This window comes from Scyliorhinus torazame, chromosome 10 (genome assembly GCF_047496885.1).
Source record: "Scyliorhinus torazame isolate Kashiwa2021f chromosome 10, sScyTor2.1, whole genome shotgun sequence".
Taxonomy (NCBI): Eukaryota; Metazoa; Chordata; class Chondrichthyes; order Carcharhiniformes; family Scyliorhinidae; genus Scyliorhinus; species Scyliorhinus torazame.
In genome coordinates, this window is record NC_092716.1 from 157,379,201 (window position 1) to 157,405,200 (window position 26,000).

Sequence of the window (26,000 nt, forward strand, 5' to 3'; positions counted from 1 at the left end):
AAATAGGAACAGGAGTGGGCCATTCTGCCCTTCGAGCCAGCTCTGCCATTTAATAAGATCATGGCTGATCTCACACTCACTATGTCCATTTTCCTGTTGTATATCTGTAACCCTCATTTCCCCGATTGATTTAAAAACCCTATCGATCTCAGCCTTGAAACCGTCCAAGGATTTTGGCCACCACAGCTTCCTGGGATAAAGAATTCTAAAGATTCATTACTCTTTGAGAGAAGAAATTCTTCCTCAAATGTGTCTTAAATGAGCACGCCCTTACTCTGCGACTATATAGTGTTCACCAACCGATAGGTGCCTGTGCATGGCTTTACTCCATTCATTCTTGGAATATGGGTATCATAATAAGGCCAGCATTTAATGGTTATCCCCAGTTGTTCCTGCGAAGGTGGTGGTAAGTCACCTTCTGGAACTGTTGCAGTCCATATGGCATAGGTGCACCCACAGTGCTGTTAGGTAGAGATTTTGACCCAGTGATGATGAAGGAAAGGCCATTTTTGTCTCCAGCCAGGATGGTGCGAGACCTGGCAGGGAGCCACTTGGAGGTGATGGGTGTTCCCATGCACGTCCCACCTTGTGCTGCAAAAGCACTGAATCAAAGAGTACAGAATCATGCCTGAGAGTTTCCAGATGGTTAATCTCTCCCCTGTACTTTCAAAACCACTTCTAATATCAAAATAACAAGACTGTTGATTAACCTTGCGCAGTCTCTTGTTGCACTGAATGGAATGTGTGAAATGCCTTAAAGGACGAGCAGAAGCTTGACATATTCATGTCACAGAATTGCTAGAAGGGGGCCATTTGGCCCATAATGTCTGCACCAGCTCTCCAAATGAGCATTACAACTTATTGCCATTCCCTGCCTTTTCCCCATCCCTCTGCGCATTGTTTCAATTTAAATAATCATCTAATGCCCTCTTGAATGAACCTGCTTCCACCACACTTCCATGCAGTGCAATCCAGACCCAAACTACTCGCGGTGTGAAGAGGTTTTTTTCTTACTTTCTCACATCTTCAGGTTCGAGCAACCTCTGGATATCACACTGTCAATCAAATGGGAACAAAAGATGTATTGGGAGCAGATCAATTTAATGAACAACACTCAGTTCCTTCAAAACTTGAGAAGTGCTAATGCTGAGGTCCACATGCGCCACCCCCTCCTCTCTCTCTCTCTCTCTCTCTCTCTCCAGAGGCGCACATGCTCCCGCTCTCCTGTGTCCACCCTCCAGAGGCGAATTTCATCCGTAGAATTTGTTTTGAGCTGCTTTGCTCCACCAGCACAAGATAGGAGTGGTTGGAAGTCACAGTTCCAAAGAAAATGTAGCGTGAGCATCTTTGTGCCACTGACATATCCAGATTAATTTGTGAAGGGAGTGCTGGTAACCACACAGGAACAAAAAGGGAATCAATTCCTTCTCTCAGTTGGGGGATTCCTCCACTCTGTGGCACAAGAGCCAGTAGGTGATAGAGAGCCATGGTGTGGGGAAGAAAAAGCATGTGAGAAATGTTCACCGCGGCATCTGAATGGGTTTCCAGTTGCAAAATGAATAAATTGCATTCCTTTTGCCCTTTCAGCCTACGTTTGTACGGCACCATTGGGTTCATCGGAGGCGGCAGGAGGGGAAATGCAAACAGTGTGGCAAGGTATGAGCGATGTGTGTGCTTTTATGTGCAAGATACGGCCTTAACGTGTTGCAAAGAGAAAGTCCTTAATAATAAAATTGACCTCTGTGACTAAAAATTATATTTTAGAGCAGATTATTCAAATAAATAAATCTAAATGGCAAACACCCAGATTGTGCACATTTTTGAACAGCTTTAATTAAAATTGTAGGAAAACCTAAAGTAGCACTTCTTAATTAATAGCTTCCTTTGAGTCAAATGTAGTGATGAATATGACTAGAATTTCAAGATCATCTATGTCAGGAATTAATGTCAGAACTGGGAACCTGGTTCATCAGGATTAATAATATTTATGGGAATGTGAATCTTCAAGCCAGCAGTACACGTATGAAATCTTGCTGATAATTGAGTGTCCCACAGGAATTCCGACTTCAGCATGGTTAATTGTGAATCGGTTGCTCATTTTATTGTTGAGTTTATGCAGTTGGATTGTATCATTGCATGCTGTTCAGGAAGTGACTGGGCAGCCAGAGGCAATAGCTGAGATTGCTGGAGATATTTGAAACCAGGATTTCAATGCGAGGAGATGGAGGCCACTAATATTGGTGCAAGATCAGTACACATGTCCAGGAAGGTGATTATTCTGGACATGAGCTCTTGGCACTTTAGTGCTTCCGAAAGCTTGTGGTAAGACTTTCTTTGATCCAGGATTAAAATGCCTTCCAGCACCCGATTCATTATTGTGTACAAACCATCGAAGCCTATGAATAATAAAATAAGCAAAGCACTGCGGATGCTGGATCTGAAACAAGAACAGAAGAATGCTGGGACAACTCAGCGGGTCTGGCAGCATTAGTAGGGGAAAAAAAGAGAGTTGATGTTTCGAGTCCGCCTGACTCTGCTTCAGAACTAAAGAGAGGCAAAAATGTAGCTGTAGCAGTGAGAGATTGAAACAAGATGCAGCAACCTGGAGAACACGAGACAGATGGCCTGGTGTGAGGAGGTGGGGAAGTGGGCAGGGGAGAAGTGAGCAGGGGGGAGAGAGGAAGGTGGGGGAAGTGGGCAGGAGAGTGGGGAGATGGGGGGTGGAAGTGGGCAGGGAAGAGGGGGATGTGGGGGAAGGGGAGGGAGGGAGGTGGGGGAAGTGGGCTGGAGAGGTACGCGAAGTGGGCGGGGGAGGTGGGGGAAGTGGGTGTGGGAGAAGTGGGTGGGGAGAGGGGAAAGTGGGCGGGGGGAAGTGGGGGGGGGGATGAGAGTGGGGGAGAGACCGGGAGGGGGAAGTGGGCACGGGAGGTGGGGGAAGGGGAAGTGGGCGGAGGAGGTGGGGGATGTGGGGAAAGTGGGCAGGGAGAGTGGGGGGATGGGGAAGTGGGCAGGGAAGAGGGGGAGGTGGGGCAAGGGGAGGGAGGGAGGTGGGGGAAGGGGAGGGAGGGAAAGAACAAAGAAAATTACAGCACAGGAACAGGCCCTTCAGCCCTCCCAGCCTGTGCCGATCCAGATCCTTTATCTAAACCTGTCGCCAATTTTCCAAGGATCTACCTCCCTCTGTTCCCCGCCCGTTCATGTATCTGTCCAGATGCATCTTGAATGATGCTATTCTGCCCACCTCTACCACCTCCGCTGGCAAAGCGTTCCAGGCACCCACCACCCTCTGCGTAAAAAAACGTTCCACGCACATCTCCCTTAAACTTTCCCCCTCTCACTTTGAAATCGTGACCCCTTGTAATTGACACCCTCACTCTTGGAAAAAGCTTGTTGCTATCCACCCTATCCATACCTCTCATAATTTTGTAGACTTCAATCAGGTCCCCCCTCAACCTCCGTCTTTCCAACGAAAACAATCCTAATCTACACAACCTTTCTTCATAGCTAGCACCCTCCATACCAGGCAACATCCTGGTGAACCTCCTCTGCACCCTCTCTAAAGGATCCGCATCCTTCTGGTAATGTGGCGACCAGAACTGCACGCAGTATTCCAAATGTGGCCTAACCAAAGTCCTATCCAACTGTAACATGACCTGCCGACTCTTGTACTCAATACCGCATCCGATGAAGGCAAGCATGCTGTATGCCTTCTTGACCACTCTTTATCGACCTGCGTTGCCCCTTCAGGGTACAATGGACCTGAACTCCCAGATATCTCTGTACATCAATTTTCCCCAGGGCTCTTCCATTGACCGTATAGTCCGCTCTTGAATTAGATCTTCCAAAATGCATCACCTCGCACTTGCCTGGATTGAACTCCATCTGCCATTTTTCTGCCCAACTCTCCAATCTATCTATATTTTGCTGTATTCTCTGACAGTCCTCCTCGCTATCTGCAACTCCACCAATCTTAGTATCATCTGCAAACTTGCTAATCAGACCACCTATACATTCGTCCAGATCATTTATGTATATCACAAACAACAGTGGTCCGAGCATAGATCCCTGTGGAACACCACCAGTCACCTTTCTCCATTTTTGAGACACACCCTTCCACCACTACTCTTGTCTCCTGTTGCCCAGCCAGTTCTTTATCCATCTAGCTAGTACACCCTGAACCCCATACGACTTCACTTTTTCCATCAACCTGCCATGGGAAACCTGCCATGGGAAGTGGGCTGGAGAGGTGCGGGAAGTGAGCGGGGGAGAGGCGAGAGGTGGATGAAGAGGGGCGAGGTGAGGGAAGTGGGGCAGCATAAAAACAATAAATGTCTGTGATATTAAAAAAATGTTTACGATGGGGGAGAAAGTCACAGTCTAAAGTTGTTGAGTCCTGTGCGCTGTAACCTGCCGAATGGGATGCTGAGATGCTGCTCCTCAAGCACTTCCATCCCACATTATGCAAATATGTTCCTCCTAACTGTAGAGATTCAAATATTTGGACCACTGGGTAGCTCAAAGCAGATGTGATAAGTTGTGCTTCTTGTTTGGAGGTTGCCGTGCCAACGATGAAAGTGGTTGGTTTCTCAGGGGTTGTCCCTTGTACCAATGGCTTGTTGAAGCTGACTTTGGCTGTCTCGTGAGTCACTTCTTTACCGCCATCTTTTTATCTTCTCCCCCCTGCACAGGGTTTTCAGCAGAAGTTTACGTTTCACAGTAAGGAGATTGTCGCCATCAGCTGTTCCTGGTGCAAACAAGCTGTAAGTCTTGAGTTTCGAAGGGAATCGATTCTGTCTTGAGGCAGACTGAAGCTGCTCAAATACCAGGCTTTACAAATGCTGGGAATGCAGGTCGAGCAATAAAGACACTGAGCTAATGTTTCAGCTCTAAGATGTTTGTTGGAATTGGGAGATGTTCGAGACGGGGCTTGTCCAAACCTTTTTGCTCACAGGAGGGACCACGTTTGCATGTTTTTCTCACTCACAAATTTTGCGAACAAATTTTGGAGAAATAACATTTGACACAACACTGAACTGAATCTCAGTAAACAGTTGAGGTATTAAGAGAATAAACTATTTGTGAGTAAATATAAAGAAATGCCACAACATTTAATTTGATGAGGCAAAAAAAGTTAATAAAAATAACCGGGTGAGGGGGTTTAGCGTGTGTGTGTCCCTCAGTCTACGGGTGCTCACTCACGCACCCTACCCCACTGGGAGTGGGGGCGTGTGTATCTTGGTGCAAAGGTGACTGAGAACCCTGAGACTGAGAGTAAGGCACACCCACTCACGGCCACACATACCCACTCACGGCCACACATACCCACTCACGGCCACACATACCCACTCACGGCCACACATACCCACTCACGGCCACACATACCCACTCACGGCCACACATACCCACTCACGGCCACACATACCCACTCACGGCCACACATACCCACTCACGGCCACACATACCCACTCACGGCCACACATACCCACTCACGGCCACACATACCCACTCACGGCCACACATACCCACTCACGGCCACACATACCCACTCACGGCCACACATACCCACTCACGGCCACACGTACCCACTCACGGCCACACGTACCCACTCACGGCCACACGTACCCACTCACGGCCACACGTACCCACTCACGGCCACACGTACCCACTCACGGCCACACATACCCACTCACGGCCACACATACCCACTCACGGCCACACATACCCACCCACGGCCACACATACCCACCCACGGCCACACATACCCACTCACGGCCACACATACCCACTCACGGCCACACATACCCACTCACGGCCACACATACCCACTCACGGCCACACATACCCACTCACGGCCACACATACCCACTCACGGCCACACATACCCACTCACGGCCACACATACCCACTCACGGCCACACATACCCACTCACGGCCACACATACCCACTCACGGCCACACATACCCACTCACGGCCACACATACCCACTCACGGCCACACATACCCACTCACGGCCACACATACCCACTCACGGCCACACATACCCACTCACGGCCACACATACCCACTCACGGCCACACATACCCACTCACGGCCACACATACCCACCCACGGCCACACATACCCACCCACGGCCACACATACCCACTCACGGCCACACACACACACTCACTGCCCCACACACACACACTCACTGCCCCACACACACCCACTCACTGCCACACACACACCCACTCACTGTCACACACACACCCACTCACTGTCACACACACACCCACTCACTGTCACACACACACCCACTCACTGTCACACACACCCACTCACTGTCACACACGCACACTCACTGCCACGCACGCACACTCACTGCCACGCACATCCACTCACTGCCACGCACATCCACTCACGGCAACGCACACCCACTCACGGCAACGCACACCCACTCACTGTCTCACACACACACACACTCCCGCACACACACTCACTGTCTCACACACACTCACTGTCTCTCACACACCCACACCCACTCACTGCCACACACACCCACTCACTGCCACACACACCCACTCACTGCCACACACACCCACTCGCTATCATGCACACACTACCCCCACTCTGCCACACACACACCACCCCCACTCTGCCGCGCACCACCCCCACTCTACCGCACATCATCCCCACACTGCCACATTGATCATATGCCAAGCCCACATCGCATCCTTGTCCGACCATGGGCTGCTTTAGCTCAGTGGGCTAAGACAGCTGGTTTGTGATACAGAACAAGGCCAGCAGCGCGGGTTCAATTCCCGTACCAGCTTACCCGAACAGGCGCAGGAATGTGGCGACTAGAGGCTTTTCACAGTAACTTCATACTTGTGACAATAAAAGATTATTATTATTGTCTCTTTGTATATCCTGGTGATTGCAACAAGCTGTAGAACAGACTATGGAATAATAATGGAGGGGGTGCGGTTGGAGATCAGGGGTTCGGGAGCTGGGGTGGCGTCCTGAAATCCTGGGATGGGAGGTAGAGGGTAGAATAAATGGAATACTTAATGTTTTTCTCGTGCTGTTCACTTCACCCTTTCCTGCAGTATCACAACAAGGTGACCTGCTTCATGCTACAACAGATCGAGGAGCCGTGTACTCTGGGTGCTCATGCTGCAGTTATTGTTCCACCAACCTGGATCATCCGGGTGAGACGGGTTCAGGTGAGGAGCGCTTTCTGAACGGTCCCTGTGCTGGGAAATCTTCCAAGCTGCAACTCCGCTCTCTACTAACTCCCACCTTTTTGCCCTTTCCTTTCCTCCCAGAACTCACTGAAGTCAAGTAAAAAGAAAAAACGGACCTCGTTTAAAAGGAAATCCAGTAAAAAAGGAGCTGAGGTAAGCAAACCTGTCATTCTTCTTTAAAAATTTCCAAGTAGGATTTTCTAGTCCCGCCTGCTACGGGGTAGGAATTCCCAACCCAAAGTAAACAAACTTTTGGTTGTTCAATTGTTGGCGCCGATTGCCACCTTGGCAGGACAGAAAAATCCCAGCCATTGTTGAGGTACTCTGCCATGGGCCAGCGGTGGGTACTGGCCAATCTCTCTAACACTGGTTTCTATCTGAGGAGCAGGTTAAAATTCCGACTACAAGCCGTGTTGACTAGTACCAACCAACCAGAGGCCTGATATTTGTTATAACCCCACCTAATCATTGGACATTAAGGGACAATTTATCATGGCCAATCCACCTAAGCTACATATCTTTGGACCGGAGCACCTGGAGGAAACCTGCGCAGACACAGGGAGAAAGTGCAAACTCCACACACAGTCACCCAAGGCTGGAATCGAACCCGGGTCCCTGGAGCGGGGAGGCAGCAGTGCTATCCACTGTGCCACCGTAGATGGCAGTACTGAAAAAGAAAATACACAAGATACGTTGTCTGCAGTTCATACTAACTGTGCTACTCTAAACCCTCTGGTAAACCTACCTCTTTCACCCTACCACACTGCAAACTCCTCCTCTGTCTCTCTACCCTGCTTTATCTTTTGCTCAATTTTACAGAAGCAGGTTGGTCTTGGAAAGGGATAGAAACCTGAATCATTCTAGCTAGAGTAGTTCAAATCAGACGAAACCATAAACAAATCTACATCCCATCGCAATTGAAAAATTGGGAGAACTGCTATTTTGGTCCACGAACATTTCCAAGATGTGAAATTACTGAATAATTAAGTACAAGTAAGATCACGGAGTACATTTGTCTGAATATGTGTGTTCAGGTGCCCGTGTGTGTTTGTACCAGCACTTTTTAAGGCTCCGTTGGTAGCACCTCATGTCAGAGTCAGAAGGTTGTGGATTCAAATTCCACTCCAGAGCGGGATTTGAGCGCATAGTCGGAGCTGCCTCTACAATGGTATACTGAGAGAGTGTCACACTGTTGGAGAGGCTGAACTCATGAGATGGTAAACCACAGTTCCATCTGCCCCCTCAGGTGGATGTGAAAGATTACGTGGCACTTTTGAAGAAGAGCAGGGAATTATCTCGGGTGTCCTGGCCAACATTCATCCCTCAGCCAACATCACTAACCAGATTGTCTGGCTATTCACTCATTGCTGTTTGTGAGACATCGCTACTATGCCTGATAACACTTAATTTTAAGAAAGCATTTAATTGACTGCATAGCACCTTGGGTCTGTGTTACGCCACCCTGAGCTGGTGTGCGGTCAATTCCCGGCCCACGTGCCCCGGAGTCACAACACAAATTAACTAATCAATAATTGCTACAAAAATTCCCGAAGTCTTTGGCCCCTGGCTGCCAATAATTACAGTCACTGGGTTTATAAGTTGTAACACAATTACTGTTTAATAATGCCAAGAACTATCATGAAATATGCAGTAAATACAACTGGATAGCTACAAGCTAATACCCACTACCCCTTTTAACTGTCCCACCCTCTACCCACACACACAAGACAGACAAACACAGAGTGATGGAAAGGGGTAAAAATAAGGATGAAGGTCAAATGGTAGTTCTTTAGCACACTTTCTTCACAACATGCTGGTTCATTAAGTCTCTGGTTTGCAGCCGGTATTGGTCTTCCCATTAGAGTCAGTCATTTGGGGTCCTTGTAGTTTAGAAAGAGAATGCAGTTCTCACAGGCAGCAGGCTTTCTGGAGAGACACTTTAATTCACATCAAACCTTCCAGCTCGTGGTTTGACTTCAGTCCTCTGCAGTCTCCAGAGAATGGCACCCAGACCTCCTGGGGAGTGTGTCAGCCCTCACCATAGGGCTTTCAGGAGGGAGTTTAGTTGAATCGTTTGGGAAACAGCTTGCCAGAATCAAAACTGAAAACCAAACTGGAACCCTCATGACTCTGAAAACATTCCAGTGAGATCACCACCTGTTTACTGGGCAGAGCACAGCCTTCATTGGCCAACAGGCAAGTCAATCAAACTGAGTCTCTAGCCAATCTCAGTCATTGTTCCTGGACAGTACACAGCTCTAGTTTGAACCAGCACAGACCAACACAGTGGTCTCTCCTCTCCTGAAATCCTCTGTGTGAATTAAAGGCACAGGCTACTGCTCCCTTCTGCTTGAATTAACGATACAGGTTACCTTAAAGCTACATGTCTATAAATTATCCATGGATCGAAAATGTAACGACAAAAACAAAAGAAAGGGGAAATAAGAGAATAAACAGGAAGGCCCCTTACACCATCCATTAATCATGAGGGACAATATAAATACAGTTCTTTCTTTCACAACTTCTTCGTTGTTACCCCTTCACTAAAAACTTCCGTGCTTTGCCTACTATCTCCCTTATATTTTTAAACTTGTACGGAGAACATACCTTTTTTAATCATGCCTTCAGTCACGTGTCCCTCGCCCACCTGTTTGTTCCTATTAACTGCCCATTTCCCTGTGAAGTGCAGTGAGAGATTCTTGTGTTTCAGTGGAAGCTGTTGGTCAATTTTTCAGGTTTGTGACCTCCCTTGTTGAGTCAGCGCAGCTACGAGGGAATGCCGCAAGGCACATGTTGTAGGCGATTGCTCTAAATCATCAGCAGTGCAGCTCATCCGCCAAGTGTCGCTCTCTCTGCTTTTGTTTGCAGCTCCGTCTGCAACAGTTCGTGCAAAAAGCAATCTGTCGCTGCCCTGGGCTGACTCTTTTCCCTTTTCACACAGGAAGGAAGATGGCGGCCCTTCATCATCAAGCCCATTCCGTCTTCGCTGATGAAGCCGTTGTTGGTGTTCGTCAATCCCAAAAGTGGAGGAAATCAGGTGTGTGTGGTCACTCTGTCTTACAGGACATGAAGAAATGAGAGTGGGCAGCTCATTCCATAGTGGGGATCCTCACGCAGGGCTGAAAAAGCACATCGTGATACCCACTGCAGTCAGCATCGGGACCTCTGCTTTCTTTCTGTCTCTCTCTCTCTGCCTCATAATTAATACAATTTGTGTACATGGAGTGCTGCATCAAAATCTGCTGGTTTTAAAAAAAAGCAGGAACATTTAATTGTAAAGAATGCTATTGCCTCAGTCACATCAGCAGGATGGAAGATGGTCGGACCCCATGCCCTGAAGTCAGGAGAGATGGGGTGGGGGGGCCGGGGGTGAAGAAACAGGAAGAGAATGGAGCAGGAAAAATGGGAGGACCTGTACGAACATTGCATGTAGCTTGTCCCCAGCTGCTGATTTAGTTTCCAATTTCTTTTTGTTTGCAACCTTAATCCAACAACTCGGGTGGATGCTGGATGTGGTTAAGGGAAATCACAGATGGTACTTGTATATTGGGGTCTTGATTTGTGACCGCTTTGTACAGCATGTGTTTAACTATACCTCAATGGGTTAGAACTACATAGCCTTCGTTGTGTCACTATTAAATATATTTAAATCTTTTACAGGGAGCGAAGATTATCCAGTCATTCATGTGGTATCTGAACCCAAGACAAGTCTTCGATATGTGTCAAGGGGGTCCCAAGGAGGCGTAAGTCTTGGATGGGGACAAATGTTCGGGTCTGATGGTGGCTGTGGCTATTTTGGGGGTGGAGAAGTGGGCAGGTGCGGTGTGTGGAATAGAGCAATGGCCTGGATCCTCCAATGGAATTGGTGGCGAACTTTGACCGTTCAGCAATGTTGCATTTTGGGATGCGGGGGAATTCCCACAGTGAGCACAAGCATGGTAGTTACCTGGGAATTGTAAACTTCCAACGGGCAGAGACCACTCCCAAGGATTCCTCCGACACTGGCCTCATCATCAGACATGAGCTGTAGATGCCCAGGAATTTACAATAGAATGCTCAGCCTGTAAACCATAGGCATGGTAGGACCTGGGTTGAAAGTGATTGATAGCATAAACTGTATCGGGAGTTCCTCAAAGTATATTCAAAAGTAAACTTGTTGAAAAATTAACAACCCCCCCTGCCACTTCCCCCACCATGCCCCCCTGACCCAGAACCAAGACTTTGTCATTGACCAGAGGATCTGGGCCATTATTCTCTTTATCTGCTGAGTATAAGGTTGCCAACTATGATTACATGTATTCCTGGAGGTTCCGTCACATGACTTTCTCCCACACTCCAGTCATTAGTCGGCCAACACATTCATCCATGTGACAAACATACTGCCTTCCAACACCAATTGGAAAGCAAAAAGACACATTACCCAGTGGATGTTGCTTGACTGTCGGCCAAACAGCCGCTATTTCACAATTTTCAATGTTCCGATATTTCGTAAAGAGAAATGTTCAAAGAAAATTTCAATGAAACAATATTTTTTCATGCTCTGATGATTTTTCTCCAGGGTTGCACACAGCAGTATCCTGGAGATTGATCTTAAATTCCTGGGGACTCCAGCCAATCCTGGAGGTTTGGCAATCCTGGTAGAGTTCAAACACATATGGAGTGTTATCAAACACACACCAATTTGACTGGAGCAAGTGTGGAATCTTAAGTGGGCAATCCCCCCCCCCAACCTGTCATGATATGCAAACATGCAACCAATGAACACTCAGAATAGGACACAACCAATGGCCAGTCAGGACACTCAGAGGTGGCATCACCACAAGGGGGCATGACATAAACACTATAAAAGAGATGAGGCACTCACACCCTGCCTCTTTCCACAGACAGACATCTAGAGAGTTAGACAGGGTTGATCAGCAGCATCACACCCCAGCACGTGGCTTAGAGCAAGCTGGTACAGTTAGACTGAGTTACTACAGTTAGATTAGCAGAGAGTCAAACTCATTTGCGAACTGTGTTAATAGTTCAATAAACAGGTTGAACTAATTTCAGAGTCTGGAGAATCCTTTAGTTTAGACTGCATCAAGTAGCAGCCTGTGTTATCCGAAGCAGCATATAACACAACACAACCCAGTTGGGACTTTTGGTTAAAAGCCTCACTTGAGTTTGATATTCCCTGTCTTTTAACTTTGAGGAATAGTTACTTGTTTTTTCATCCTTGTATTATCTGTGGAAAGAGGGCATGCAGTCAGATCTGGCGAAGGATCTCGGAAGCATCTCCCTCTGATTTCCTTTCTCTCATACCACTGTTCGAGAATGGCCTGCCTTCCATTCAGTACCTTCTCTTCATTGGCACTGCTGTGTGATTGGCAGGGAAAGTAAAGGGGATGTAAACCTCTGGGTGCTTCGTTCTCTGGCACAAGGTGCTAGTATTCCAGAGCCTTGTGTAAGGGTATCACCCCCCCACTTCTCTCCCGTACTTTACAATCTCGGGTTCAAATCACCAGAGAACCACCGCACAGCCATTCAACGCTCTGAATAAATGGAGATGGCACCTGTATTCCTAATCACGGATGTGGTTGCTGAGACAGTCAATCTTTTTTCCCTTAATACTGGAGGCACAGTGGCCCAGTGGTTAGCACTGCTGCCTCAGCTCCAAGGTCCCAGGTTCAATTCCAGCCTCGGGTGACTGTGTGGAGTTTGCACTTTCTCCCCGTGTCTGCATGGGTTTCCTCCGGGTGCTCCAGTTTCCTCCCACAGTCCAAGGATGTGCAGGTTAGGTGGATTGGCCATGCTAAATTGCCCCTTAGTGTCCAAAAAGGTTTGGTGGGGTTACTGGGTTACGGGGCTAGGGTGGAGGCATGGGCTTAAGTAGGGTGCTCTTTCCAAGGGCCGGAGTAGACCCGATGGGCCTAATGGCCTCCTTCTGCACTATAAATTCTACGATCTATGATTAAGTGGTACAGGGACGGCATTTGCTCATCCCTAATTTCCCTTGAACTGAGTGTCTAGCTAGGCCATTTCAGAGGCGTTTAAGTGCCAACCACATTGCTGTGGGTCTGGAGTCACCCGTAGGCCAGACCAGGTAAGGATGACAGATTTCCTTCCCTAAAGGGTATGAGTGAACCAGATGGGTTGTTATTACAATTGACAACGGTTTCGTGGTCATCATTAGACTTTTAATTTTTGATTTCAATTGAATTCAAATTTCACCATCTGCCGAGGTGGGATTTGAACCTGGGTCCCCAGAGCACTACCCTGGATCTCTGGATTACTAACCCAGTGACAATACTATTACACCTTTCCTGATACAGTCATTTATAGTGCGATTCTTGCCCCTCTGGGACCTGATTCAAATCCTGGCTGGAATGGAACCCAATGTGAGATAATTCTTCCTGCGACTGCAAATGTATTTGGGATAGTCAGCACACAGCCTATTACAGATCGAGACCCAGCTGCAGCCAGATGAAACCCAATGGTCACTGAAATGGTAGCCTTGCTCAGAGTGAATAGCAAGATGGACTAATACGACATTTAAATCTCTCACCAGCACAGTAAAGGACGGTATTCTATGGAGAGGGTTAAGCTATATTGTTGGGGACAGAACGACAGGAACTCAACTACATGATCCATGCAGGAGTGCTTGAAGCTGACACTAAAGATAGCAAAACATCTGTGTTGTTATAGCTCAGCCGGAGTACAAAACATCATAGAATCCCCAGAGTGCAGAAGGAGGCCATTCAGCCCATCGAGTCTGCACCGACTCTTCAAAAGAGAGCTCTATCCAGGTCCGCCCACCCCGCCATATCCCCATAACCCCACCTGCACATCTTTGGACAAAGGGGCAATTTATTATGGCCAATCCACCTAATCTGCACATCTTTGGACTGTGGGAGTAAAGCGGAGCATCCAGAGGAAATCCTCGCAGACACAGGAGAGCACTGACAGTCACCCAAGGCTGGATTTGAACTCGGGTCCCTGGCGCTGTGAGGTAGCAGTGCGAACCACTGTGCCCCCCTACCGCCCAGACATATAATTCAGAACATGTTCTTTTCTTTGAAGGAGTTTTTGGTGGCGCAGTGGTTAACACTGCTGCGTATGGTACTGAGGACCCGGGTTCAATCCCGGCTCTGGGTCACCATCTATGTGGAGTTTGCACATTCTCCCCATGTCTGCGTGGATCTCACCCCCACAACCCAAGTTGCAGGTGGACTGGCCACGCTAAATTGCCCCTTAATTGTGGGGGGGAAAAAAAAAAAGTTTTTATCTCTGCCCTAGATGGTGTAAAATGCCCTTCACGATTTTCGTGAAAGAATGATTCAATTTAACATGCTGAAAGATGGTCGGGTATTATTCTGATTGAGTCACAAACATGTCAAGAATTAAACAGAGTTTGTCAGACTGGAATCGTTTTTTCACCTTGAGATAGGACGAAGGGAAGTTTCACCAATTACATTAATGAGAGGTTATGCAAAGTCGAGGCAAGTGCATATAAGAAATCTGCTGCAGGAATAGGCCATTCAATGAGCTTTCCCAGTCAACATTATTATGGCTGGTCTGATTGTGGCCATAAGCTCATTTTCCTGCTTCAACCTCCCCCCCTGGCCCCATGAGGTTGTTCCATCCCTAATACTCACACCAGCACACACGCACACTACTGCGCGTACACCACGAGCGCGCACACACACACACACACACACCCACCAGCACATACAACAGCACGTGTGCACGCCAGCACTTACACACACCAGCGCACGCACATGAACACACCAGCCACGTGCTCAAACCAGCTGTGATCACACACCAGCACACACACGTATCAGTGTGCGTGTACACACCACACACGCATACCAGCATGCGTGCATGCACCAGCTGTGCATACATACCAGCACACACCAGCATGCGCACACCAGCACACACTCCAGTACACAAATACCAGCTCTGTGCACACACCAGCGGGCACTCCAGTACACACATACCACCTCTGAGCGCGCGCGCACACACACACACACACGCACACACTCCAGTACACAAGACATCAGCTTTACACTCACACCAGCACGTGCAATAACCAGCATGTGCACACACCAGCACACTGGCGCACCAGACCAGCACGCACACTCCAGCATACACACAACACACACACATGCCAACATACATATGCCAAAACACACACACAGCAACACACATTCGCAAGCACACACACAGAGCAACACCCACATACATGCCCACACATACATGCACACACCAGCATGCATACACGCACACACGCACCAACACCCACTCGCACACGTGCACACACCAAAGCATGCACATGCACACACCAAAGAATGCACATGTACACCCTCACACCTGCACACACCAGCACACATGCACACCGGCACACACACACGCACATCAGCACATACGCACACGTGCACACCAGCACGCACACCAGCACACACACCAGCACACACGCACATACACCAGCACTCGCACATACACCAGCACTCGCACATACACCAGTGCGCACAAACATACCAGCATACACACACCAGTGCGTGCATGTGCGTGCACACACACACATAGACACACCAGAACGCACACACCAGTACAAGCACCAGCATGCGCGCACACACACACCAGCACACATACCAGCGCGCGTGCGCACACACCAGCACACACACATACCAGCGCACACACACACCAGCACACATACCAGCGCGCACACACACACACATACACACCAGCACACACACACACACCAGCACAAAAGCACCAGTAAAACAGACCAACACACAAACCAACACATTCACCATACACAAGCGCACACACACCAGTACACGCTCTGTGTGGAGTCTGCACGTTCTCCCCATGTCTGCGTGGGTTTCCTCCCACTCATCCTGAAAGACCTGCTGTTAGCTGATTTGAACATTCTGAATTCTCCCTCTGTGTACCCGAACAGGCGCCGGGATGTGGCGACTAGGGGATTTTCACAGTAACTTCATTGCAGTGTTAATGTAAGCCTACTTGTGACACTAATAAAGATTATTATTATTATTGCACTCCAGCACACCCACATGCGCACATGCACACACTAACACACATCAGCACATGCACATACACACATTAACATGCATGCACACCAACACGCACAATGCCCACACCAATGCACACCATGCAGACACATGCACGCCATACACACACCATACACACATGTGCACAAATGCAGACACCAGCACACAATATTCACATGCACACCATCACACACTTTGATTCCCTTGACTTAGTAAGTCATGAGGGTGTGATTGAGGGATTTTCCTTTGGGATTTACTCTGAACTTCTCTCGATGGAATCTGGGGGAAATGGTGATTCCCAGAGGTTAGTACTCATGATCTGGAATAACTTGTCCGTCTCTTTATTTGCCGTTCCAAATTGAGAATATAAGAATGTGATCACTACTCTCTCTCAGTTTAAGGAGTTCTGTTTCTTCTGAATTTGTGTGTGTATTTTAAAGTACGTGCTTTGCTCTATACAGGTTAGAGCTGTACCGAAAAGTTCAGAACTTACGAATTCTGGCCTGCGGAGGTGATGGCACTGTAAGTGTTTCCATTCATTACACTCCTCTTGCTGTCTGTCCACTGTGTAGTACACTCTGAAAATGAAAGGTGCCAATTGTTTGCTGGGTTCCACAACCACTTGTAACAGTTTTACTGTCATGCTGCCATTATGTACACGCCCTTACAAACATCACCCACTCTATAATGTTGCTGGCCTGCACCTCCGGCCGCGCCCAAACTTTCTGTTCTTCCAACATTAGCCTTCCTCTTTGCCCTATCCTCTGGAGCTACAGGAACGACCTGGAAAGTCTGCGATCCTCTTTACAATAAGGGTTGTTCTGACAGAAAACTGACTGACTGCTTTACTCTGAAGTGAGTTGGGGGAAGACAAATGGCAGCAGGACACAGACTGAGTCAACAGCAGATAAGATAGCCCAAACCAATTCTTCTTCCCTTTCTGTGAATCTTACTTGTCGAGCTGCCAGCCTCTCAACTGCATCCCGACTTCCCTCTCTTTCATAACAAGACTGGGTACGTTTAGATGAAGTAGTACGAAAGGGGCAAGAGGTGACTGGAGATGTGGTGTGTGACGCTGTCCACTAGCAGGCCTGCTCCTGCTCCTATTACTGACTCTGCTGCATGTTCAGCCGTGCACTTCCCCAGCCCCTGGGGCAACAGTATGAAAACACAGTGGGACTGCACATGGGTGCAGCTCGAGCGAACCTTCAAGCCATCTCCACTCCAAATGCATCATTGCATAGGGTGGGGAGGAATGGAAAATCCAGGCTAGTTAGACCTCGCGCTACTTCACTTCTGAAGCCAAAAGTAAACTTACGCAGGCTGCCCCTCAGCTGCAGCAGCATTTCTATTCTCCAAAATGGAGAATAGAAATTGGCTTTGATTTTTATGTCATCATTGGCTACAGGAATAGTGCCAGAGGACTGGAGGACAGCAAATGTGGTCCCTTTGTTCAAAAAGGGGAGCAGAGACAACCCCGGCAACTATAGACCGGTGAGCCTCACGTCTGTAGTGGGTAAAGTCTTGGAGGGGATTATAAGAGACAAGATTTATAATCATCTAGATAGGAATAATATGATCAGGGATAGTCAGCATGGCTTTGTGAAGGGTAGGTCATGCCTCACAAACCTTATTGAGTTCTTTGAGAAGGTGACTGAACAGGTAGACGAGGGTAGAGCAGTTGATGTGGTGTATATGGATTTCAGCAAAGCGTTTGATAAGGTTCCCCACGGTAGGCTATTGCAAAAAATACGGAGGCTGGGGATTGAGGGTGATTTAGAGATGTGGATCAGAAATTGGCTAGCTGAAAGAAGACAGAGGGTGGTGGTTGATGGGAAATGTTCAGAATGGAGTACAGTCACAAGTGGAGTACCACAAGGATCTGTTCTGGGGCCTTTGCTGTTTGTCATTTTTATCAATGACCTAGAGGAAGGCGCGGAAGGGTGGGTGAGTAAATTTGCAGACGATACTAAAGTCGGTGGTGTTGTCGATAGTGTGGAAGGATGTAGCAGGTTACAGAGGGATATAGATAAGCTGCAGAGCTGGGCTGAGAGGTGGCAAATGGAGTTTAATGTAGAGAAGTGTGAGGTGATTCACTTTGGAAGGAATAACAGGAATGCGGAATATTTGGCTAATGGTAAAGTTCTTGAAAGTGTGGATGAGCAGAGGGATCTAGGTGTCCATGTACATAGATCCCTGAAAGTTGCCACCCAGGTTGATAGGGTTGTGAAGAAGGCCTATGGAGTGTTGGCCTTTATTGGTAGAGGGATTGAGTTCCGGAGTCGGGAGGTCATGTTGCAGCTGTACAGAACTCTGGTACGGCCGCATTTGAAGTATTGCGTACAGTTCTGGTCACCGCATTATAGGAAGGACGTGGAGGCTTTGGAGCGGGTGCAGAGGAGATTTACCAGGATGTTGCCTGGTATGGAGGGAAAATCTTATGAGGAAAGGCTGATGGACTTGAGGTTGTTTTCGTTGGAGAGAAGAAGGTTAAGAGGAGACTTAATAGAGGCATACAAAATGATCAGGGGGTTGGATAGGGTGGACAGTGAGAGCCTTCTCCCGCGGATGGAAATGGCTGGCACGAGGGGACATAGCTTTAAACTGAGGGGTAATAGATATAGGACAGAGGTCAGAGGTAGGTTCTTTACGCAAAGAGCAGTGAGGCCGTGGAATGCCCTACCTGCTACAGTAGTGAACTCGCCAACATTGAGGGCATTTAAAAGTTTATTGGATAAACATATGGATGATAATGGCATAGTGTAGGTTAGATGGCTTTTGTTTTGGTGCAACATCATGGGCCGAAGGGCCTGTACTGCGCTGTATTGTTCTATGTTCTATGTTCTAAAAGCTTGCCAACCATAGTGTTAACTGAATAATTAGAATCCGTGGTTCTAGAGCGAGATTAAACCCATCCTAACAGCAGAGTAATACATTGCATAATACACCTGGTAGAAAATAGCGGACCATCTGACTTGCCCAGGAAGGGGGAAGGAGGGGTCAGTTATTTTATACAACCTAAAATATATGTAGCTGACCAATTTGAAAGTTGCCAAGCCAAGTGTCCCAGTGCAGTGAGAGCGAACTATTTGATGATATGGAAACATGTAGAAATGTGGCGAGCTACGAAGAACAGTGCCCACCAGAGGGCAGTATCAGGCTGTGAAACCTTGTGGCTGATTGAAGATGCTGGGTAGATTTAAGACTGTTCTCTTAAAGTCGACTATTTTGTGTCAAGCCTTTCATTGCTCAGTGTGAACCATCTTGCATGTTTCCATCCCCTGCACCCCATTTAAAGAAATTGCGCAAATTTCTTGCTCCTTGTCAATGTAATTTAAAGAGACAATCCCAACCCCTATCACATTTAAAGACACCACATCAGCTTCTAGCCTACTGGAAGAGAAGGAGAGCAGGATGAAGGATTTTATCATTCTGCAGTGCTGGCAGGCAATCCTGTTCTACTATCTGTTATGATAAACATAGTGAAAGAATTGTGTGTGTCTTCCCAATCACAGTCGGGTCAAAGCTGGGCAAGGAGACCAGCTGGCCGGAATCAGTACCTCTCCATGTAATACACCACTTGAAAGAAGCACTAAGGGTAGCAAGGGCACAGAATGTGCTCTAGGTTGTGGGACCTCAATGTTGATTACTAAGAGTGGTTCGGTAGCACCAGTACTGACCAAGAATTTTGACGGTAATAGCTGCTAGACTGGGTCTGCGACAGGTGGTGAAGGAAACAAGAGGGAAAAACATAGTAATTGTACTGTCACCATATCTGCCTCCTGTGGATGTATCTGTCCATGACAGTTTCAGTAGAAGTGACCACCGCATAGTCCTTGTGGAGACAAAGCCCCATCTTCACATTGAGGATACCCTCCGTCGTGTTGTGTGGCACTACCACCGTGCTCAATGGGATAGACTTCAAACAGATCTAGCAACTCAAGACTGGGCATCCATGAGGCACGGTGGGCCATCAGTAGCAGCAGAATTATATTCAAACCCAATTTGCAACCTCAGCCCGGCATATCCCCCACTCTACCAGCTCCAACAACACTGAGTGCAACTCCAACAACACTGAAGACTCCTGTAACATTGTCCTCTTGATTGGAAACCTGCCAAAAACCTTAAACCTTCACTCCTTCCACCATCAGGGGCACAGTGGCAGTAGTACGTACCATCTACAAGATGCACTGCAACAATTCACCAAGGATTCCTTGACAGCATCTTCGAAACCTCTAACCAGTACGAGGCACATTAGGAAACCTACCTCCTGCAAGTTGCTCTCCAAGTCGCAAACCATGCTGGCTTGGAAATATATGGATGTTGCAGCAGAGTGACTTGGCCAAATTCCAGGAACTTCCTCCCTAACAGCACTGGTTTTTTTTTTCAAAAAAATTACTTTATTCATAAAAATTTATCATAAGCATTACAGAAACATTTCAAATTGTCTTGACTGTACATTTCCGGCAGGGTTACATGTTGCCTTGACTTTCTTTCATTCAATTTTGATATTGTCATACACATATCACTCTTTGCATTACAATTCCTTCTTAAATATTTACAGTGTCATGTTTGTTTTTGTACATTGGAGTGTTGGTTGCCCAGACCGAGGGGGTTTACACTGTTACCCGCCCCTCGGTGTACATTTGCTGGAAAGACTTTACACAGTGGTCTTTCCCCATTGCGCCTTGGCGGCAGCTGCCCCAAGCTTGAGTGCGTCCCTCAGCACGTAGTCCTGGACCTTGGAATGTGCCAGTCTGCAACACTCGGTCGAGGACAATTCTTTGCACTGGAAGATCAGCAAGTTTCGGGCAGACCAAAGAGCGTCTTTCAACGAGTTGATGACCTTCCAGCAGGAGTTGATATTTGTCTCGGTGTGTGTCCCTGGAAACAGTCCGTAGAGCACAGAGTCCTGTGTCACAGATCTGTTCGGGATAAACCTTGACAAATACCACTGCATCTCTCTCCAGACCTTCTTTGCAAAGGCACATTCCACAAGGAGGTGTGTGACCGTCTCATTTCCCCCACAGCCACTCCGAGGGCAGCGTGCATTGGCACAGAGCCTTCGGGTGTGCATGAAGAATCTGACAGGGAGGGCCCTTCTCACCACCAGCCAAGCTAGGTCTTGGTGCTTGTTTGAAAGTTCTGGTGATGAGGCGTTCTGCCAGATGACTATGGCAGTCTGCTCAGGGAACCATCCCACGTCCTCCACGGTCTCCTTTTCCCTGAGGGCCTCAAGGACATTACGTGCTGACCACTGCTTCATTGCCTTGTGGTCAAAGGTGTTTTCCTTCAAAAACTTTTCCACGAAGGACAGGTGGTACGGTACGGTCCAACTACTTGGAGCGTTCCGCGGCAATGAGGCCAGGCCCATCCTTCGCAACACCGGGAACAGGTAGAACCTCAGTATGTAGTGACACTTGGTGTTTGCATACTGGGGGTCCACGCACAGCTTGATGCAGCTGGACACAAAGGTGGCCAACAGGATGAGGGAGGCGTTGGGTACATTCCGCCCTCCCTTCTCCAGAGGTTTGTACATGGTGTCCCTTCGGACACGGTCCATCTTGGATCGCCAGATAAATTTGAAGATGGCCCGGGTGACTGCTGTGGCGTAGGGTCGGGTCTGTTGCTGTACCTACACCACATGGACTGCAGCGGTTCAAGAAAGCAGCTCTCCAACACCTTCTCAAGGGCAATTAAGGATGGACAACACATGCTGGTCAGCTCATCCTATGAAAGAAGTTGAAAGAAACCCTGTTGCTACCAAATAGATTGTGTTTAACGTGGAGATTTAATGACTTTCAAGCAAGAAACTCCTTACTTTTGAATTCTCAAAGGTTTTAAAGATTATTGAACCAAGAATTGTTGATGCACTTAGATGCAGATCAGCTATGATTGGATTGGTGGAAAAGGCTCGAGGGACTGAATGGACCACCCCTCTTCATCTGTTCCTAATTACAAAACTTTTTTAAAAATTATCAACAACTGGATCACTTCATGAAAGATCTAATGCCCAAATCTTGAATGCCCTCAGAGTGTTTTTTTAATTATTATTGTTGATGCTGCTCCTATAATATCCGTGGACTAAGTAGGCCGGCCACATTCTGATGTCCAGAGTTAGGGCCGCAGAGACAACGCAGGCTCCCAGGAATAAGTCTTCCTGCTGGGAACGAGCTTGTGGAACTTATGCTTCATTATGTTGTTCAGTCTTTGCTGATGTCAAAGATTGGCTTCCATTTCAAGCAATGAATGGTTCAAATGTTGACTAAATGGGTTTGGGACTTGGAGGTTTACACATTTTACAACTGATTTCATTAATGTGATTCTGCGAATGTGGTAGAGATTCTCCATATAAACAGCTGGAGGAATTTTTGTCACTTCAAATTTGCTTTTCTCTTGGTAGGTGGGTTGGATTCTGTCCATTTTGGATCAACTGCAGTTGAATCCCCAGCCTCCTGTGGCTGTACTTCCTCTGGGAACAGGAAATGATCTTGCAAGGACCCTAAACTGGGGTGGGGTAAGTGAGATTGAAGAAGCTGCCCCGGCCTTTCAAAGATATAATTAGGAATTTAGTACAGTTGAATTTGCGAAAATTAACACTCATTTGATTTGTTAAATATGATCACCTCAAGCATCGAGCTGATTTTTCTGAATTAAGTTACGGGGTTACCAATACTGAAGGAAGAAGCACTTGAATGGCAACTGGGGATGGGATGGGGTGTGAGGGTGATTCTTTTGACCCTGATCAGTTTCTTTCCTGGATTCAGGGGTACACAGACGAGCCAGTTTCCAAGATCCTATCCCATGTGGAAGATGGGAACATTGTGCAGTTGGACCGGTGGAACCTGTACGTGGAGAGAAACGCGAGCGCCGTCCCAGATGAGCGTGACGAAACTGCTGCTGAAAAGGTTGGTGTACCTGAACTTCTGTCCATTGAACTGTTATCACCGTGTGCAAGTTCAATTCTCTTCCCGCACCTAGTCATAGAATCAGAATTTTTACAGTGCAGAAGTAGGCCTTTCAGCCTATCAAATCTGCGCAGACCTCTTGAAAGAATAACCCACCTTGGCCCACTCCCCCACCCGACCAGCCCTATCCCCGTAACCCATAACCTAACGTACACATCTTTGGAGCCAATTCAGCATGGTCAATCCACCTAACCTTCACATCTTTGGACTGTGGGAGGAAGCCGGAGCACCCGGAGGAAACCCACGCAGACACGGTGAGAAAGTGAAAACTGCGCACAGTCAACCGAAGCCAGAATTGAACCCGGGTTCCTGGTGCCGTGAGGCAGCAGTGCTAACACTCTGCCACTGTGCCGCCTAGTGGTGCGCTAAGGCAGGCCTTCGTAGTTTCCATAGCGAATAATTCCTGCAACAGATCGCTAGTCTGTCACCAGAGGCTTATTGATTGAGGGGAGCCACTCCACATCAAGCGTGGCTGACCAGGAGTCACTCCCACTCTTACCACAAGCCATTGGTTGTTTGGAAGGATTTGCAGGTTGACTCACTCATCCTGTCTGGCCGCATTCTGAACGCACTTTAGTGGCCATCAAGTCCTGGGATGGGACCATCTGGCTCAGAGGCAGGGATATGACCCACTAAGCCACACGACCTCCATATCATGTGCCATTGGGTGCTTTGACTTTCCAGAGAACCACTGTGCTTTCCCTTGTGTCGTCAATGTTTTTGAGCCCTGGTGACAGCACAACAGACTCTCCAGTGGCAGACATCTTATTGTCCACTGCAGTGACAATGTGAAAGGGAGGTCCTGTTCCTAGGAGGCTATTAATGTCAGCACTGACCTGCCAGGGCTTCCTGAGCTATCGGTTTTCCGACTTGTCAAGAGACCTGATCATCTGCCTGTGGACTCTGTGGGCTGGATTCTTCTGTCCCGCCCACTACAAGATCACCACGGATGAGACGCAGACAATGGAGAAGTCCATTGACCTCAGGCAGGATTCTCTGGTCACCGGGGGGCGCGGCCGGAAAATCCCGCCCAGTGTTTTGGATCTCACTCCTAGTTGGATTTCAGTGTTCATTCCCTCTGCTCTGTGGAGGGGTATGTGGCTGAGGGGAAAGCAGCTGTTGCTCCCATGCCATGCGCAAGGCTGGCAGCAGGGAGAAATGAGTGAAGTGCCTTCCACCAGTATCAATCACCTGTCAATCCGTGACAGTGCTGTCTGAGAGAAGACGCGCTTTGAAAAACAGACTCTCGATGGCCATGGCTGGGGCTCTTCAGTTTCACTGATCAAAGCCTTCCCGGTTTGTCAGTTTCGCTGAAGAAGCTGTGTGTACCCGCCTCGCTGACCCAGGCGGATTTCTGGCAGGTTGGATAACAGGTGTTCTGGCTGCAGAATTGAGGGCTAAGCGGATGTTAATTGGCTTTTTTAATTACCGTAATAACTTAGCCAACAGATCCAAGGGGGGCCCTGTGCTCAGCTTCAGTCCCGTCTTGCAGAAACTTTGAAAAGAGCAGGCTGATGTTGAAATCTGACCAAATGTTCTTTTCAGACATTTACCAACCCGTATGGACTGCTTCTCCAAACCCGAAACAAATCCCCCATTGAGTCCTCACCATATTTCACATGAAGTCCTGCTTCTACCCTGTTACCTTGTGACCTCACGCACACACACTCCTTAGTTCTTAGTAGCAAATTCCTCTCACGGCCTCACTCCATTGACCTGCTGAAGTTCAAGCCAACACCACTTGTTGCTCTCCCATCACCAATGCTCAGGGCTTCGGCCTGCTCACCTCACAGGCTGCAGTCCTGTTCCTAACTTCGTCTGTCCCCTGACCACCCTTAATGAGACGTTAAACCAAGTTCCATTGCGCCTTCTCAGGTGGGCTTTGGAGATTGCAGAGCACTGTTCCAAGCAGAGTTGGAATTCTCCATGGTGATCTGGCCAATATTCATCCCCAAACACTACAGCTATCCCTCATTTAGCATTCCTAATGTGTTCCTGAAAGAAAAACAACATGTTAGATGAAGATGCGCTCAATGAAAATCACTTTCTCATGAGCAAGCCTGTAACAAGGGCTGGGTTATGTTCCTGACCTGCAGTTTTACATTAAAAACCTCTTGGCTGCCTTGAACCTAAGAGGCTCCTAACTCTTTTTACAATTTACTGACTTTCTACTCTTACTAACTTTCCACCCCTTCTGTTTCTCACTCGCTGCTTCAACTGATCCCCTTAGTCCCTCTTGCTCACTGCGTCCTTCTCGCAATCCCCTCGCTCCCACCCGTGAGCTGCCTCTCCCGACCTTCTCGTTGCCCCAGCGCTGAGCCCTTGCTCACAATGAGGGTCAGCAGGTGAGAGGATTGGGAGAGGGAGGCATCGAGGGGGATGGAGTGAGGGAGTCAGCGAGGGATAGGGAGTGAAGGGGTCAGAGAGGGAGTGAAGGGGTCAGAGAGGGAGTGAAGGGGTCAGAGAGGGTGTGAAGGGGTCAGAGAGAGAATCAGTGAGCAAAATGGTGGCGTAAAAAGTAGATTGAATATGTTTAATTACAATGTGGTTCTTGACACCAGCACAGTAACTGCAATAAACCGCTGATCAAGGTAGCATTATTCAAAAAAATGTGTTATTTAGGAACAGCAATAAAATGAAATTGCACTATCAGAAGGTGCTTTAAAACCTGTGGTCTTAATGATGTTGCTGCTTATGGAAGCTTGCTGTGCAGTCTTATTTTCAAGCAGAATGAAGGGCCCCACGGCTG

General features: G+C 48.0%; 1 protein-coding gene across 6 annotated transcripts in view; it reads left to right on the forward strand.

Moving 5' to 3' along the window:
• The window catches only part of dgkza (diacylglycerol kinase, zeta a), a 663,976-nt gene that overhangs the window by 305,882 nt on the left and 332,094 nt on the right, over positions 1-26,000 (forward strand). For all 6 annotated transcript variants that reach the window (XM_072518865.1, XM_072518866.1, XM_072518864.1 and 3 more), the window contains 9 exons: positions 1,588-1,656; positions 4,689-4,760; positions 7,090-7,206; positions 7,309-7,380; positions 10,169-10,264; positions 10,888-10,970; positions 16,745-16,805; positions 22,687-22,800; positions 23,051-23,191. In XM_072518865.1, coding sequence (XP_072374966.1) covers positions 1,588-1,656; positions 4,689-4,760; positions 7,090-7,206; positions 7,309-7,380; positions 10,169-10,264; positions 10,888-10,970; positions 16,745-16,805; positions 22,687-22,800; positions 23,051-23,191 — 825 coding nt within the window. The remainder of the gene's footprint in view (positions 1-1,587; positions 1,657-4,688; positions 4,761-7,089; positions 7,207-7,308; positions 7,381-10,168; positions 10,265-10,887; positions 10,971-16,744; positions 16,806-22,686; positions 22,801-23,050; positions 23,192-26,000) is intronic.